Source organism: Diorhabda sublineata, chromosome 3 (assembly GCF_026230105.1).
Source record: "Diorhabda sublineata isolate icDioSubl1.1 chromosome 3, icDioSubl1.1, whole genome shotgun sequence".
NCBI lineage: Eukaryota > Metazoa > Arthropoda > Insecta > Coleoptera > Chrysomelidae > Diorhabda > Diorhabda sublineata.
The window spans coordinates 22,473,892-22,491,967 of NC_079476.1; the positions used below are offsets into that span (position 1 = coordinate 22,473,892).

At 31.7% G+C, this 18,076-nt stretch overlaps 2 protein-coding genes across 4 annotated transcripts; both read left to right on the forward strand.

Annotated features, from left to right (window-relative positions):
* The first annotated feature begins 2 nt into the window (after positions 1-2).
* On the forward strand, positions 3-6,503 carry LOC130441124 (ATP-dependent RNA helicase p62-like). Of its 2 annotated transcripts, XM_056774668.1 has the most exons (6): positions 3-245; positions 1,498-2,607; positions 3,019-3,257; positions 4,600-4,778; positions 5,821-5,977; positions 6,082-6,503. In XM_056774668.1, coding segments are annotated over exons 1-6 (1,695 nt in total). In that variant the 5' UTR covers positions 3-243; the 3' UTR covers positions 6,090-6,503. The 2 variants fall into 2 exon arrangements, with proteins under 2 accessions (XP_056630646.1, XP_056630645.1); XM_056774667.1 differs by having other exon boundaries at positions 41-245; positions 5,821-6,503.
* A 1,627-nt stretch (positions 6,504-8,130) lies between these two features.
* LOC130440917 (ATP-dependent RNA helicase p62-like) lies at positions 8,131-18,020 on the forward strand. Of its 2 annotated transcripts, none has more exons than XM_056774285.1 (8): positions 8,131-8,263; positions 8,321-8,440; positions 9,520-10,707; positions 11,049-11,287; positions 16,080-16,258; positions 16,468-16,748; positions 16,962-17,185; positions 17,665-18,020. In XM_056774285.1, coding segments are annotated over exons 2-8 (2,121 nt in total). In that variant the 5' UTR covers positions 8,131-8,263; positions 8,321-8,438; the 3' UTR covers positions 17,673-18,020. The 2 variants fall into 2 exon arrangements, with proteins under 2 accessions (XP_056630263.1, XP_056630264.1); XM_056774286.1 differs by having other exon boundaries at positions 8,131-8,257.
* The last annotated feature ends 56 nt before the right edge of the window (positions 18,021-18,076 follow it).

Consider the following 18,076-nt stretch of genomic DNA (forward strand, 5'->3'; position numbering starts at 1 on the left):
TTGATCTAATCTAGCAGCCAACCAAACACTATGTCAACATGACGTCATTTCCGCTTCCGTCAGAGTCGATGTTCTACATTTTCATCCTGAATCATTCTCTTTTGCTGTGAACCTTCGAAGGGATCGGTCGTGTTACTTTAGCTGTTCAATTGAATTTGCAAATTTACATTTTCAAGTGTATTTGAAGTATTAATATCGTCTTGATTGAAATAAATTTCGTGGTTTGTTCAAAAGAAAGTAATTATGTGAGTATTAATAATTTCTATATTCAATTTTATGCTTTGGAATTTTCCAATATGTCTGCTTTAAGTACGTGATTTCTCAATTTTGTCATTAAAATTATAACTAGGTAAACATTAAAGAACAAAAAATTAAATAGACAATTAAATTTTTCCAAATAGTAATTTTTATCTCATTTTTGTGAATTTCATTCTAATTACAAATTACTAAAAAATTATAATTGAAGCCCCCATTTTTATTTGAAATAAATTGGTGGTTTTGTATTAAATTCATTTAAACTGAGTGTAATTAGTTTGGTGATAATAGTTGTTGCTAAGCAGTTTCTCTTGCCACGCCTTTATTAGTTAGAGGCCAACACATCCTTTGAACTACAATCAATACATATAGCGCATACTCTGAAGGGTAGGAATTCAAACTCGCTCCACACAATATTGATGTAGAATCAATTAATATTAGACTTCAGATTATCAAAGGTCGAAGACTTTTTAGGTGATTGCGGAAGCAGGTTAATACAAAGACTTACTTTTTTTTTATTTTCCCAGTATTTTTAATGTTTACTTCCTTTTCATCAAACTGAAATTGAAACTATATTTTTATCAAATTTAATAATCAATATATATTTCAATTTAATTGAATACAATTCTTAAAGTTCACGTTCATGCGCAGTATTAAATATGTTACGGTCTATAATCGCCAAGTTTGCGTCTAATGATAATTTACAAGGTTTTAAATATGTCTGCTAAGTATTGATGTGAAATTTGAAATATTTCGCATGGACCCATGTGAAATTTAGTTCCACATGGATTTTCGTAAATTCTTATTTATTTTTGGCTGACTGTACTCCCAACTGCAACGTCAAATTTGTGATCGTGAAAGTTATGTCGTTAGTGTTAGAATTGTCGCCATGTTTTTATGATCTCTCGTTTCGACCCACAACGCTGTTGAGAATATCAGACTTCTGACGATCGATAGGCATTTTGTAGAAACTATACTAGGGTGTTAATGGCTTTGTTAGCGGTAATTATTTTAAATTAATTCAGAATATTTTCTGAATGTTTCAAATACGCGTGCTTTGTTCGGAATGGATTGAGAACAATTTCGGGGTTAGAAATTTCTGCTCGAAAACATCAAAAATTACATTTCAAACTGCATTAATGTGATGTTCAATATTTCTAATACGAACATAATATTTGGTATTAATTGAAACGTCGAAATTTCAACCGTCAAACATTAAGATAACTTTTACTTTTATTTCAGGTCTTACAATCAACAAAGTGGTGGAAGTTTCCAACCTCGCTCTTCCGGTTTTTCCAATTTTAATTCTGGGGGCGGTTTTAGAAACGGGGGTGGGTATAATAAATCGGGAGGTAATTTTAATAGTAATGGTGGGGGATATAAAAATGACTCGTATTCTAAACCATACGGGCAAAATAATTTCCAGAATCGTAACGGGGGTGGATATCAGAATAGCTTTAGAAACGATAGATTCGATAATGAGAGGAACGGTTTGAGAAAAGTAGAATGGGGAACTAAAAATTTGCGCCCCGTCGAGAAACACTTTTATGTACCTCATCCCGTGGTAGCAGGCCGAACGCCTTTCGAAGTCGAACAGTTTCGTAAAGCAAAAGAAATCACTGTAGAAGGTGAATCTCCTAATCCTATTCAGAATTTCGATGAAGCCAATTTTCCTGATTACATCTTAACTGAAATCTTTAACAAAGGGTATGAAGCACCTACTGCTATTCAATCTCAAGGGTGGCCGATTGCCATGAGCGGACATGACATGGTAGGTATTGCGCAAACAGGATCAGGAAAAACGTTAGCGTACATATTACCTGCTGCAATTCATATCAATAACCAACCTCCATTGAATAAAGGCGAAGGACCGATCGTTTTAGTCCTTGCCCCTACACGAGAACTCGCACAACAGATTCAAGAGGTTTCCAATGATTTTGGTAGGTCAACTAATATTCGTAATAGTTGTATCTTTGGCGGCGCTCCCAAAGGGCCCCAAGCTCGTGATCTACAAAGAGGTATTGAAATTTGCATTGCTACACCTGGTCGTTTGATTGATTTCTTGGAAAAGGGAGCCACCAATTTAGAAAGATGCACTTACTTAGTCTTGGACGAAGCTGATAGAATGTTGGATATGGGATTTGAACCCCAAATTCGTAAAATTCTTAGTCAGGTGAGACCAGACCGTCAAACGCTTATGTGGTCAGCTACTTGGCCCAAAGAAGTGAAAAAGTTGGCATCAGATTTCATGAAAAATCCCATTCAAATAAACGTTGGATCCAAGAATTTATCTGCTAATAACAATATTGTTCAGATCGTCGATGTCTGCCAGGAACACGAAAAGGAAACAAAGTAAGTTGACAAAATTTATTTAAGTAAAAAAATATCAATTTTGAACAACTTTCAGTTAAATAATATAATTCAGAGCTTGGAAGTTTTTTTTGGATTAACTTGTAATGTACCAATAAAACCATGTATGTTTTTTATTAATATCCAACATTTTCTCAATTCTTCTAAAAAGTTGTAATTCTATATTCAATGTATATAATAATGAGCCAAATATTTTCCAAAGAGCTTATTTCAATGGAAAATTTTTTCACAAAATCCTTACTTCACATGATGAGACAGCAAAATGAAATAATCTGTGATTATTTGTACTGCACACCCTTTTACCTCTAAGAAGACCTGATTTAAAATCGCAAATATTTGTTCGAGTTTGTAAACACTTTGGTTTTGTACAACAAATTTTTATTTTATTTCAAGGTTAGGATCTCTGCTACGAGAAATTAACGCCAACCCGGAACCTGGTTCCAAGATAATAATTTTTGTTGAAACTAAAAAGAAAGTTGAAGGAATTACACGATCTATAAGAAGTGTAGGTTGGTCGGCATTAGCAATGCACGGAGATAAAAGCCAACAGGAACGTGATTACGTTTTAAAAGAATTTAGATCAGGAAAATCTTCTATATTAGTAGCTACTGATGTAGCAGCGCGTGGGTTAGGTAAGTTCCAAACTTGAATGTCGGGCGGGAAAACAATGAAATCGGTTTATTTGGAATTATACCATGTTCATTTGTGATTTATTTTAATACCCCTTCAGTTGGGGAAGACGTAACTAAACATTTTGTGGCGTAGTAGCATTTCGGATTGGGGATTTCAGACTGGTTACAGTTGTTTTATTATGAAAGTACAGAACTTCCTATTATCACATAATTTAAATATTAAACTTTTTCAATACAACACTATCGTTTTCTAAATTTAAATCCACACTGAAACTGTACTGTTTCTATTGATGGATTGAAAGTTAAGATATGTGCGTGTTTATATTAATTTTACTTATCAGTCTGGGCGCCCTTTCTTATTTTTTCAGAGGCACATGCACGATGAGCGATTTTAAGTTTTTGCCTTTTTTGTGTTCTATGATAGGAATGCAATTCTGTTTCATGCGAGTGCCTCTATGAAGGCTGTCTCGCCCTATATCGGGACGGTTCAGCTGGAAAAATGAAAATTTGAAGACCTTTGTAAGAGATTATTTTATATTTAAATGACATGGCACTTGTTTTAACCTTCCCAATAGATCACGAGATTGTCAATCCTTAAACACATTCCAGTATTTATACAATAAGAAATCTTGATTAACTTCATAACTCTTGAAAATCCTTTTACTTTATATTTCTTGGTGATCATCTCTACACCCTCCTTGTTCCTATTTCCTACCTACTGCTTAGAAAACCTGAGTTACTACGACGTGGGATTTTTGAGCACTTGAAAACAGATGTCATTAATGTCTTACCATTGGTCATTTTCTGCCATGTTTGAGTAGACCAAATATTTTGAGTCGCCAGTTTGGTGGCGGAAGGTCAACTGAAGCAAGCAGGAATTTTCTTTGCTACTATACCTTTATAAATCGGGTTTTCACTGTCACATCACAACTTCATGGATTTTCCTTTGAAACTGGTTAGTATGTTTTCAATTTTTTTTCTTTCCGTTTATTTAATTTGATTCAAATATTTCTATTAAATAAACATAAAATTGTCTATCAATTTATAAGTATGAAATTTTTATTTTACTCAATTCATTTAAGTATTTTTATTTCTAAAAATTTATTTTGCTATTTATTTAGGGACTAGAAATTTATACAGATTAAACTTGATAAGACATACAATTATTAACCCATTATAATTGTAATGGATATTTTAACATTATTTTTGGTCACTGAGCTAAAGAAATATTCAAAGAAAATACATACAAAATCTTGAAATATATTTTGTTTTATTTCTAATCAAAATTTCTTTAGTTCAGTTTTAGCTGAACAAATAATATAACTTTGTTTTCATTATTTAGATGTTGAAGGGATAAAATACGTTGTAAATTACGATTATCCCCATTCTTCTGAAGACTATATACATAGAATTGGCAGAACAGGTCGTTCCGATTCTATCGGTACATCCTACGCATTTTTCACACCTTCCAATTTCAAACACGCTAGGGATTTGGTGTCCGTCCTCAATGAAACTAATCAGGTAATTAATTTGATTTGTAAAGTGTTAACTAAGATTCGCACTTACACTATCTGTCAAATTTGTTGGAAGTGCATTATTGTAATTAAATGAAGCAGTATGGAGTAGGTAAAAACCTTTTAACAGGTGGTGTATTTGTCTTAATTTTTTTTGATCAAATTTAATTTAAAAATTACATTTCATTGCCTAATTAATTTCTGAAAAATCATTTTTTGACACAATTTCAAATTTTCTTCTCACAAATAAAGCTACAAAAGAAAAGGTAATGTAGTCACCAAAATAATTTTTTTTTATTCATTATTTATAGGGTTCACGCCAGCATGGTCACAATTGTCGCCAAAATCATACACATCGACGACAAATTTGTCGCCCAAAATATTTTTAAAAAATCTATGTTTTATATTTACTGTGCTGTTTTTGCATAAAAGAATTTATATATGCCGTAAAAATATGTATAAAAGTGTGTGTAGCATGCATATGTTAATTTTTTTACTTTTGTCTACCACCTTATATTTTTGGACCACTAAATCATAACTTAGATGGTCCTTTTGGACTACTAAATTTTCATTGCTGGTGTGAACCCTAATTATATAATTTTATATTTATAATTTATATAATTTCAAGAGAATCTCTATAAATTATTTTTTGCAATTTTTTACCGAAATTTTCCCTGCTCACCCTCTGATTTTCAACAAATTCGCTCCTCTAAAAAGTTTATGTAAATAATTCAAGCTGTAAAAAAAGTATTAGTAATAAATTGGATTAATTTTTGTGAACTTTTTAAAATCTCAAAATAGTTTCAATATTTACTCTATCACAAGTTTTGTCCTTTCAATTTGGCATGCCTTAACTGAGACTGACGGTTAAGCATGAGTGCTTTTGAAAGGGATATTAATTTGGGAAATATGCCTTCGGTGTCCACACCATTACTGTCTGGATCCCATCCTCAAGTTTCCCTACATTTAATCAAAAATTACTTGGAATCAATTGCACGTTTAATTTGAACAAAAATTTTTTTCTATGTAAATTTTATTTTATTTTTCAGGTTGTAAATCCAAAATTGAATGAAATAGCCAATAAAACGAATAATTTCGGTAAAGGGGGTTCCCGATGGGGAAATGGTGGATTTAATAAGGGTGGTTATAATCAGGGTTTTAAGAAATTCAGTGTTCCCAATACATACCAGAAAGGATACAACAATGGTAAGATATTCAAATATTTCCATTGTTTCCAGAAACAAATTCATTTTCACTGTATGAAGATTATTTATTTTCTTATCATTGATTATTTTTTCTTTTTGTTTCAGGGTATTAAGTATGTGTAATCGTGTATACAGGTGTATTACGTTGGATTTTTTTAAATATTTATCAGTATTAGAATGCATATTGTAAATGCATTTTTCGTTAAATAATTTTTTTTATAATTTGATATGACATGTAATATTTAGAACAGTTTTACTCCCTATGTAGAATCCCTCTGTTGATTTTTCTCATATTAGTTTTACCCAATGAAATGGAGACTAAAAATTTCGATCAACTGTAGGATTCTTATTGATTTAATGAGGGACTGGAGAATCTGACTCTATATCTGATAGGTTACTCAGAACCTTTTGTCCTACACAAATTTTTTTGTGGTTGTAATTCTGTGATAAATTATTTATTTCTAGATTAAAAGATTACTTTGACTGTATGTGCGAAGTACACAATAAAGCAGATTAAAGAGTATAAAGTTGTTTTATTATTTATTCTTCCATCCTATAATTAGTGAATTTTAAATTAAGGGAATATATAAATTTATTGAATTTTTATTAAACTGTGGATGAGCAATGGAACCTTGAAAAATTCCAAATTTGTTGAAATACATTTTATGATGTGAACAGAAAGAAAATGTATGGGAATCTAGCTTTTAGTAATTTAGATTCGTTTAAAATCAGTTTTTATATTATTAATGATCACCAATGTGCATTTTTACGAAAATATTCACAATTATTATTTAGCATGAACAAAATCAATGATTAACTGAATTTGTGATAGGGAAATTAAATATTTAGAAATGAACTACAATTTTAAAAGGGCCCATGCAATCTGTCCTAAATTGGAATTAAAAACGGCTACAGTGAAATACTATGAATGTTCGCGGGTCTTATTCCAAATCAGTGTAGGACCGATCGCATGCGCAATTTAAAAATCGTCGTTCGCGCGAAGAGGGTTTGTGTAGTTGACTTTGTATACAAATAGGAAGGAAACCGTCGGTTTGTCACTCTCTCTATTCGCTATTAAAATCAACAGTTATTTTCCTCATTTCTACGACTGGCAATCATGGCATCATCTAATCAGAATATAGTAAAGAGATTTAGAAAGTACTATACCGACATGTATGTAATATTTCTATATGGACAATTCCTATAAGTGGAAGCTGTTCCGACCAAGGAAGACAAAATGACAACGATTCCTCTATCCTCAAAGGTTTCAGCTCGGTCCTGCGCAGTAGAGATAAATTGTCCCGACCGAGAGAGAAAATGGATACTGTCGGCACCATAACGTAGAGACGTTTGTTCCCATAAGAACTGTCAATATAGGAGTATTATATAAATGTATACCGATACTCTTTCTCTCTTTCAGCAGTTCGGGCTCACTTGAACAAGCTACAATACTTTCTCTCTATTTATTCTCAGCTCAGTTCATGTTCATATGTTCGTTTAAAAACTTGGTAAACGGTTTCAAAATCAGTTGGCATGTCTTCACAGTTACCTGAATTTGTATATGAAAAAGTATCTGTCAAAATATTTCAATAATAAACTATGATATTAAAGTTTTTAACTCCATATATTTCAATTCATCTACAATTGCCACATTTATACTATAATCCTTTGTCACCCCCATTCTGGAAGGTTTTTGAACTATTATATACCGAGAAACTCCTTACTTTATTCAGTTGTTTAATAGTTATTCACCAATTGTTATGAAGTGATTAGAGTCATCGATCACTTTCCGAAGAACTGAAGCGCGATCCGGATTACATTTTCAGCATTCAGATTATGATCGAGTGAACCCTATTAGTTTCCGAAAAGCCACTTATATAATTATTATCAATGCGTTAGAACTTAAACATACAGTGGCATTCTTAAATTTTACAGTTTATCTCTATTCCACATTTTCCTAAAAGGTCGAATAAACTATTTTCTATAGTTTATTTCTTATCCTTAATGTTTCTTTTTGCTATGGTTCTAGAATGAGTCGGCGATCTCTTCGGAGAACTGTAGCTAGTTCTGTGATTGGCAGAAAGGTTTTTGTTATCTTCGTCTAACTTATATAATATGATTCTCACTCCCTCGCTCCTTTTGTACTCTGAGTTTCAAAACGAACGTAGACTGTAATCTTCCGTTTTCCTGTTACATTTCTGCCATATTTTGGTGGTAGCAAATACGTCAGTTCTGTTGAAGGAATAAAATTTGAAGATTTATGAATCATTAAAAGTTCTCGGTAAAAGTAAAAAACTTATAGTTATGTATTTTACTGTCAATTGTAATTATATCTGTTATTTAGGTGAATGACGAAGAGTAACTCAATTACATGATTATACATTGACGCGATTGGCGATTCGAGACGTAAAGAAAAATCTAGAATATTTACGTGTTTCCCTCATTCATCTGAAAGTTTTGAAATGTGAGTTTTATTTTTCATTGGTTTGTTATTCCTGTTCATCGTATATTTTACTATTTGATTCTCTGTATTTGTAATATTTTACATTCATTACAAAATGGCCGTGTGAATTAAGCATTCGTTATCATAGCTATTGACTACAAATTGTAAAGTTGTGTTTATTTTCATATATTTATAAAATAATGATCGAAACAACAACACGTTTTTGGGACCTTTATTTTTTAATTTGATAGATTTTCAGTCAATCAGAAACAACCATCTTTAAATTTGTTCTGAAGTATGTGGTTGAAAAAATAAAATTCTTTGAGTCGTGAAATTATGCAGTTTTTTAATTTTGAAAAGTCAGTATGTGGTGTTAGATGTGACTATATTGGACAAGGAACAAGTTCTATAGTTATATCAGATAAATGGGCTACTGTTATATAGTGTTTGAAAAAAGTGGTGACTCTTGCTAGATTAAGAAATAGTAATTTGCGATTTAGCTGTAAAATGGAGGACAGATAAGTGGAAAACATATTGCAAGAATGTAAACTTAGAAAATTGTGGATTGATTAAATAGCACTAGCAATGAAAACAGGGAAATCTGGCTGTACTGCTTAGAATTATGTTTTAGTATATCATTCATTTAACAAATTCTATAGTAAATTCAAGGTCAATCAAATTAAGTTTTTGACTTTCCTTTGTCCTTTGAGTTTTAATTGGATGGCCCTATTTGGTACAATGTTATTTCACAAAACCACAAAATACTTTTCTTCTTTAGACATTTGTTTCAGCATGTTATAAACTTGAACTAAACATTTGCATTTGGTGAGAGTTTTCCAGGAAATCCTGTATTTATTTCATACTCAGTCTCTTGCTTTATTGGTTTTATTCAATGGTTTCCTTTGACTTTATGTAAAAAACAATAATTAGAAAATTGCGAACTCATTTTTACATTAAAGTCTCTTATTCTTTCACCAGTTAGGAAAATTTCAATAAATCATGTTATATTGTCTAAAGATAATACAAGGAATGTGTATATAGTGTAAAACAGAAAGACATTAAGAAAATTTCAATGTGGTTAGTATAATGTTTATTTCTAGGTCCTTTGGAAGACAAGGTGGTGGAGGAGCTGGAAGTAGTGGTGGCTCATTTCGAGGTCGTGATAATTTCTCCAACAGTGGTGGAAATGACAGAAGTGTAGGTGGAGGTCGCAATAATTCTGGAGGCGGCAGCAGTTTTCGTGGGAATGATAGTGGAGGATTTAGAAGTGCTGGAGGTCGGGGAGGCAGTGGAAGTGGTTTTCGAAGTGGAGGAAGTGGGGGATTTAGAAGTGGAGGAGGAGGAGGTGGTGGTTTTCGAAGTGGGGGAGGTAGATTCGGAGGAGGTGGGGGCAGAGGTGGTGCTAATAGAGGCCCTCAAGGAAACCGTCTTTATAGACCCCAATGGGACAACATTCAATTGAGGCCATTTAAAAAAGATTTTTATGTTCCTCATCCTTCAGTAGCTAATAGATCACCATATGAAGTTGAGCAGTATCGTAGAGCAAAGGAAATAACCATTGATGGAAACGCCCCCAATCCCATACAACATTTTGATGAAGCTGTATTTCCTGATTATGTTATGAAAGAAGTTGCAAATCAAGGATATGATCAACCTACTCCAATTCAAGCTCAAGGATGGCCAATAGCATTGAGTGGAAAGGATCTAGTTGGTATTGCACAAACAGGTTCTGGTAAAACACTGGCTTACATACTTCCTGCAATAGTACATATCAACAACCAACCTCCTATAAGCAGAGGTGATGGTCCAATTGCACTTGTTTTGGCTCCTACCAGAGAATTGGCCCAACAAATTCAACAAGTGGCCAGTGATTTTGGAAGTTCCTCCTATGTTAGAAATACCTGTATATTTGGTGGAGCTCCAAAAGGGCCGCAAGCAAGAGATTTAGAAAGAGGTGTTGAGATTTGTATAGCTACTCCAGGTCGTCTCATTGATTTTCTTGAAAAAGGCACAACAAATCTTGAAAGATGCACATACTTGGTTCTTGATGAAGCTGATAGAATGTTGGATATGGGTTTTGAACCACAAATTAGAAAAATTCTTGAACAAATCAGACCTGACAGACAAACTTTAATGTGGTCCGCAACTTGGCCAAAAGAAGTGAGAAAATTAGCTACAGATTTTTTAAAAGATTATGTACAAGTTAACATTGGATCTCTCCAGCTTTCGGCCAATCATAATATACTCCAAATTGTTGATGTTTGTCAAGAATTTGAAAAAGAATTTAAGTGAGTAGCAATAATTTATACTTGTAACAAAAATATTGTTTTTTTTTATGACACAATTATTAAAATAACATCAATATTGAAAAATTGTATAATACATATGGGGGTTATTACTGATTGAGGTTTACTGTTTTAGCAAACGCTGCATTTTTTCAGTTCAAAATTAAAAAAATGTAATAGATAGTAAAAAAATAATATGAGGTTATTATGTTTTGATAAATTGGAAGTTTATATTAAACAGTAAAATTAATAAATTTCCTAATTAGAATAGAACAAACAGCCACAATTTTTGTAACAAAACTTTCAATTTTGTCCGCCCTCAATAAAAATTTGCATTCTTACAGACTTAATCAACTTTTGCAAGAAATAGGAAATAATAATGAGCCTGATGCCAAAATTTTGATCTTTGTTGAAACTAAAAAGAAGGCAGAAGCAATAACAAGGGCAATAAAAAGATTTGGCTGGCCAGCAGTATGCATGCATGGAGATAAAAGCCAACAAGAACGAGATTTTGTTCTAAATGAATTTAGAAATGGAAAATCCACTATTTTGGTTGCTACAGATGTAGCTGCTAGAGGATTAGGTGAGCATTAAGTTCATGCAAATGATATTAGGAATCGAACCATGTTCAGTTTTGAAATTTTGCATATTAACATCAGTGCTAAAATTTGGGTACTGTTGTCTATAGTAGCATTTTTTGTGGGATTTCCAGACTGGTTTGGTGAGCTGATATTTATATATTTTTTCCCCGATGCTGAGATATCACATCCTTTTCATATTTCATATAATGTAGTAGATTGACATACTGAATTCTAATTAGATTTTATATCTTTTATTCATTGGGAGGTTTTAATCATCTCTTGTCTTTCTCATAATGAAAAACAAATAGATTTTATTTCGTTAATGATGCTTGTTACATTTAAATACTGTCTCTGAGTTCTAACATCACAAATTTTTCAAATAGTAACTTTTCAGGTGAGGAATCATCTTATTTTTTGTATATACTTTGTGATACTCTGATTTTCTAGTAAATAGCATGAAAATATCAAAATTAACACTGTATAGGTCTATGAACCCTAAATGACAATATGTCAAATTTGTATTTTTTTCTTGGGTTGGGTTTTAAGCTAGACATTAATTACATGTTCTCTACTCACCAAAAAATTAAATTTAAATTGATAAGTTTCAGTCAAAAATGTATTACACTAATCTTACCACTCTTTGGAACTGAAAAAAATTATTGCTTTTGTTTTTTTACTTACTTGTTAGTATCTTCATTAGTTTGCAAATTACGATGAAAAATATTTTATACCACAATCAAATATGTGTATTTCAAAAAATCATTATTGCTATTAATACAAATTGTTGTTTTTTGAGTTTTCTAATAGTTTGATTTGTCTTTTGTTAAGCTCTATAATTATTTCTCTTTAATTGAAAATTGATTTATAAATTAAATTCTGTTCAACTTTTCTAAGTAACTAAGAATACTCAGGATTAACATGTGTATATTAAAAACTCTTGGTATACACTATTAATGAGGATTTACTTTTTACTAGAATTTTTTTTTGGTGGAAAAAAAAGTTTCTAAATGATGAAACTTTGTTAGATCGATGCTTAGTAGTTTTTCACAGGGGCAAATAGACCCCTCAAAGCAATTGTTTATTTGTTAAAAAACATTTTGTTTCTGATAATTATGCATTAAAGCCATTGCACCAATAGTGACATCACATTTCTGAGACCTCACTGTACAACAGCTACTTTATATAAAAATACATGAGTGGTGTGCATCTAGGGACATTTTAATCTATGCTATCTATCCACACTTCTACTACTGACTTTTTTAACTTTTTTGGAAAACTAAGAATACTAATTTGTGCTTTCATTTGACAAAATGAATAAGTGAATTTCTTGAAGATGTTGGTTAATAAAATAGAACTTTCTACTTTGATACTTTCACTATAGAGCAGTCTTATTAGATATTAGAGTTGCGAGGTCAATAATAACATTAGTTTATATTTATTTTTAATCTTAAGTTGATATATTTTATTTTGACACTTGATTAATCAGTCTGGTTTATTCCTTTGTTTCAGAGGCACATGCAGGATGAGCGTACATAGCAATTAAATATAAATATGAAACGAAAACAAAAACGTTTTGCTTATGATACGCCTTTGTTGTGTTCTTACTTAAAGGATGCAATTCTGTTTCTTGCGGTGCCTCTGGCTGTCTGCACCCCACTTTGAAGTGGATCAGAAGACCGATGGGGATATGGCACTTAGAATACAACTACTGGGGCACTCTGTCACTTCAAACATTGAAAACCTGTTACACACTTCTGGCTTACTTGAGGGCTGCCACTACAATAATTAATTTAATGATTGTGTTAAATTTATAGGAATTGAGCTGAATGAGGAGGAATTAGCTTTTATTTTGACAAAAATACATTGATGATGTTTTCTCATGGACTTTTATAAAAATGTACTACATGTGTTAGTCCCAAGATAAAACAAAAACATTTCGTTAACAACTTTACTTATTGTGTATCAAATATATGAACTACTTTATACGATTCAATATTATATCAGTTCTACATAATCTTGACTTAATTTATCTGAGTATATCAGAGGAGTCTTTGTGGTAATTACTGACACAATTCGTTTCACTCGTTTTTACTATTTTATAAGAATAGTAGAACTGTAAATATTCAGATGTTACGGTCAAATTAGTTTGACTACGAATTTCCAGCTTAATGAAAGATATGAATTACCATTGAGTGACTCAAGATGACTGAGCATTGTTTAATTTAACCGATGTCTCATTATACTATTATGTTTGTATTAAATGTGTCTAATTACATCAACAGCTGGAAAACGGATTCTTTCTTTTCTATATCTCTTCAATGTTTTAGAAATCCAAATATATCTTTGTACTGGAAAAATCTATGACTGTATTTTGCAATTTTGAGCTCTAATTCATTATTTTCTTTTAACTGGACTATGTGGTAGCCCCATATTTAAATGTGATCAACGATTTTAGTAACTTCCATTTGTTAGATAGTTTTATAGGAAAATTTACATAAAAACTTGTTTGTATAAAATCTGTTGTCATGGAAGACTGATAGGATTAAAGCCAGAAGTGAAATATTAGTGCCCCATTGCATGTAGCTCGGCTTATCAGTCAACCTTCCAGGAAATCGTATTAATATTGGCCGAGCTGCGTTTCATATCAGAAAAAATGTCATCCTCTCGGTCCTGCAGTGAATAAAAAGGAATATGACGTCGATGCGTACCTGAATGTTGATTTTTTCAAATGTAATAAGTTACGCAAGAAATAGTATGCGTCACTATCCCAACACTGCAGCAGCCAACTTACAATTGCTACTATAGCTGTTAACACAATGAATTCTTAAAAACTTCAGAGCAACATGGATTTTTATTCAGTTTTATGGTTAGTATTCTCGTTCCATTTTATTTGTTACTATTTTTAGTTCTAGTTGAATGTTTTATTTAAAAAAATTCAGAGCTATAACTTGCTCTTATTATAGGTACAATTTTAATTCAAATATTTGTCTTTTAATTTTGTTTATTTCCAAATGAATACACTAACTAAATTAACGCATAATTTAAATTTTTATATCTTGGAAATATTTCAATCATAAAGCGCTACAAAATTAATTTCTGATTTCATTTTGGTGACGAGCATTCTTTAATTCAATGGTTCTAATATTATAGCTCGAATAAAATGTGAAGTTTTTGATAAAACTAGTGACTATTGATCACATTCCAAAGATTGAAATCTGGGCTATAAGATTTTAATAAGTAAATAATTTCTCCATATGAATTATGATGTTGGTCTGTATTAAAGTCACTACATACCATTGCTAATCCAGTGCCACACTATATTAAGGTTGTATGCAACATAGTGCAAGCCTTTTGTTCAATTTGTATATTGGGACAAGTCAATAATTGCCAAATACGCAAAATTTGTTCTCATTATACAGTAGGAAGCTCCAGTCTCAGGCACTATTCATATATTCATATTCATTTTTAAGTAACTGAAAAAAATCTTTTACCTATGATTTCTGTCAAATTGAACACAAAGGGGTTTCTTGACATGAGAATCTCAAAAAAGCTGGAAACATTTTTTGGAATCTAAATACATGATACATACCGAGGTAAATGTAACAAATTTTGTCCTAGTGTTTGAAGATGCAAATATCTGTCATGATTCCTGACCTGGTCTGATGTCTTCCTGTTTTTTGGGACTCTCCTAGAAATCGAAGGTTTTACCACTTTTACTTGTGAGAAGTATTCTCCAATTAATGCAATATCTGCAACACATTCTTTGGGAATGGTGAGATTATCATTTTGGCGAACTTTAGCCAGAAAGTCAAACCAGTAATAGAAACATAAAGTTTCTTCATAATTTTTTTCCAAATTACAAATTATGCGTTAAGTTTGTAGGAAACTGTTAGTTAGTGTTGAGGCTGATTTGAATATGTAGTTACAATTAAAATAATTGATATTTTTTTTTTATAATATCAGTAAATTTCTGAAAAGTGTATTGGTTCGATTACCCAAATGAAGTTGACACAAATCTGATTTTAGAACATCGTTTTGTTAAGAGTAAAAAATTTTAATTAACAACAAAGGAGATAGATATAGAACAGGGAAATAGGTAACCATCTAAATGCACCTTTACGGAAGCCTAATTCTAGTTAGCCAATTTCTCTTATCATACACAAAATAGATATTGAAAATAATCAGGAAATTTTGGGACATGATGAACTTTTCCTAGTCATTTCCAAGGTAAAATTACTCCACAGGGAATATTTTTAACACCATTGGATAATACAATTTGTCGTGGTTCTCAACTATATAAAAGAAGAAATAGAATTTAATAACTAGTTGTAAATAAAGCCATTTTTTAAAGCTTTGTTGTCAGACGATTATAACTACAAATTTACACTTTTTGGGAAGTCGAAAACATTCAACTAGTGTTTGAAAAAAAAATCACTTTTCCAAAAAAGCTATTTTTACATATTATTTTGCACATATTAGAGCCAAGGTAATGTACCGTTTATTATCTAGGTGTCGGAATTGTGCTACATTAAAGTGGTATTTTGGTTATTTTGTTTATTTCTTTTTTAAAATAAGTATTTAACCAAGATTTCTACACCTTAATTGATAAAAATCGATTGTTGTTTATAACAAGTTGTTATATTGGTTTAGAATTTTTCTTTAATGTAATACAAAAATTTATTTTTAAATGAGCGGTTATTGTACATTGAACTTGTAAAAATTGCTAAATGTCCATCTGGAAAAGTGATGTAACTCGTTTTGTGGTACATCATCTAATCTGTTTGTATTAATTAGATGTGGATGGAATAAAATATGTTGTAAACTTTGATTATCCAAACTCTTCCGAGGACTACATTCATAGGATAGGTCGAACAGGAAGATCAGACACAACTGGTACTTCCTACGCTTTCTTTACTCCAGCCAATTCAAGACAAGCAAGAGATCTTCTATCAGTTTTGAAGGAAGCTAATCAGGTAACTAGAAATTACTAGATATAAATTGACGTTGAAAAAATTCTGAGACAAAATTGAGGTAACTGATTTTTGTTTCTCAATTATTTTAATAAATGTGAGAGTATACATTGAAAATTCGTAAGGTGCATCACTTTTCATAATCATTTTGTAATTTATTTTGATTTTTAAAATTTTTTACTGATTTAATTGAGTTTGATTAATATTTTCAGGTGATAAACCCAAAACTTGCTGATATCGCGAATCGACCTTCTAGTTTCGCAAAAAGTGGAGGTTTTAGTAAATACGGTGGTAAAGATCGTATGGGAGGCGGTGGTCGTGGTGGAGGTGGCCGAGGAGGAGGCGGCCTCCGAAACGGACCTGGAGGTAATAGATCTGGTGGAGGCGGTAGGTCATTGGGAGGCGGAGGTGGTGGTAGACCAGGAGGGCCTAGAAATGGAGCAGGAGGATCCGGAGGTGATAGTACCAGTGGAGGTGTAGGATTTAGATCTAGGTATGCTGAACCAATTACTTAATTCATTTGTTAATTTTATGCACTTTGGTTGCCCTTAAGGAATATCTATTTTACTTAAGGTTGGATTTTGTTGCTAAATTATATAGAAACTCTTTGTGTACAAGCAAATATTATATAAGTTACACTTTGAGATACATAACAAATTTCGATTTGTAACAATAACGGCTCCTACTTGCAAATTTTATTTTTTAGGGATAATAGTACCGGCAGACCTACTAGATTTAGTGGAGGTCCAGGCGGTAATGCAGGTAGTGGAAGAATGGGCGGTGGTTCTGGTGTGGGCAATAGCAGTGGACCAGGTAGAATGGGAGGTGGCGGACTCGGTGGAGGCCCAGGAAATCGCATGGGAGGTGGACCGGGTGCCATAGTGGGAAATAGATCTGCTGCTACTAATGGATTTGCTAATAGATCAGCACGTAAGTAATTTTAATATTAAATTTACTTGAAATGAGATTGAAATTGAACTAATTTTATTGCACACTTTGGGTTACTAGACAAATTTCAATTTTGTCACAGGTAAATGGTTCGTTTTGTGCTATATTATATAGAAATTTGAAGAATAATATGTGTACCCCTTTTTCCATTGCACAAAGTAACTTCAAATTTCAACATTATCTATGTATATTTATATGTATCAGTACTGAGTTAGAGAAGAAGAGCCACTAATAATAAAAGTCACATATAATGTTGATGTTAATTGCCGATAACAATCAAACTATTTCAACTAATAGTGATCTTTAATTGGGTCTAACTATTTGTTTGATAATTTTAGCATAACATCAACAATTGAAAATCTTTTGCCGGCTCGTTAGTAAATTGGAATTTACTGGTTATTCAAATATTGATTATTGGGGTTGTTTATAGTCATAATAAGTTATTTTATTTATTTTTTTAGCATACTAGTTTGATGATTAGAGGAAACTCGATGTTTCAGTATTCTTCAGATGCATTCCTGTGCGTCCCATATAGATCATTCTATAAAATTGATATGCCGTCTCTCTTCAACATGTCCTGCATGTTTTATGTTTATTTAGAATATTTTTTATGGATTTCAATGAAAAAAATGTAATAACTGTGATTAGACTTAAGACAGTTTTAATTTTGACTTGTAACTTATTTTACTTAAGATAGATATTAATACAGAATTATTTATAATATTATTTACGTTTCTTTTCATTCTATTTGCTTTGTATCCTGTGAACTATTAAGATTATGGTAATTTGTTCAAATTAAATCAAAGACAGCTAAAAATATTCAATTTATTTCACTATACAACAAACAAAACATCAGACATTCTTCATAAAGAA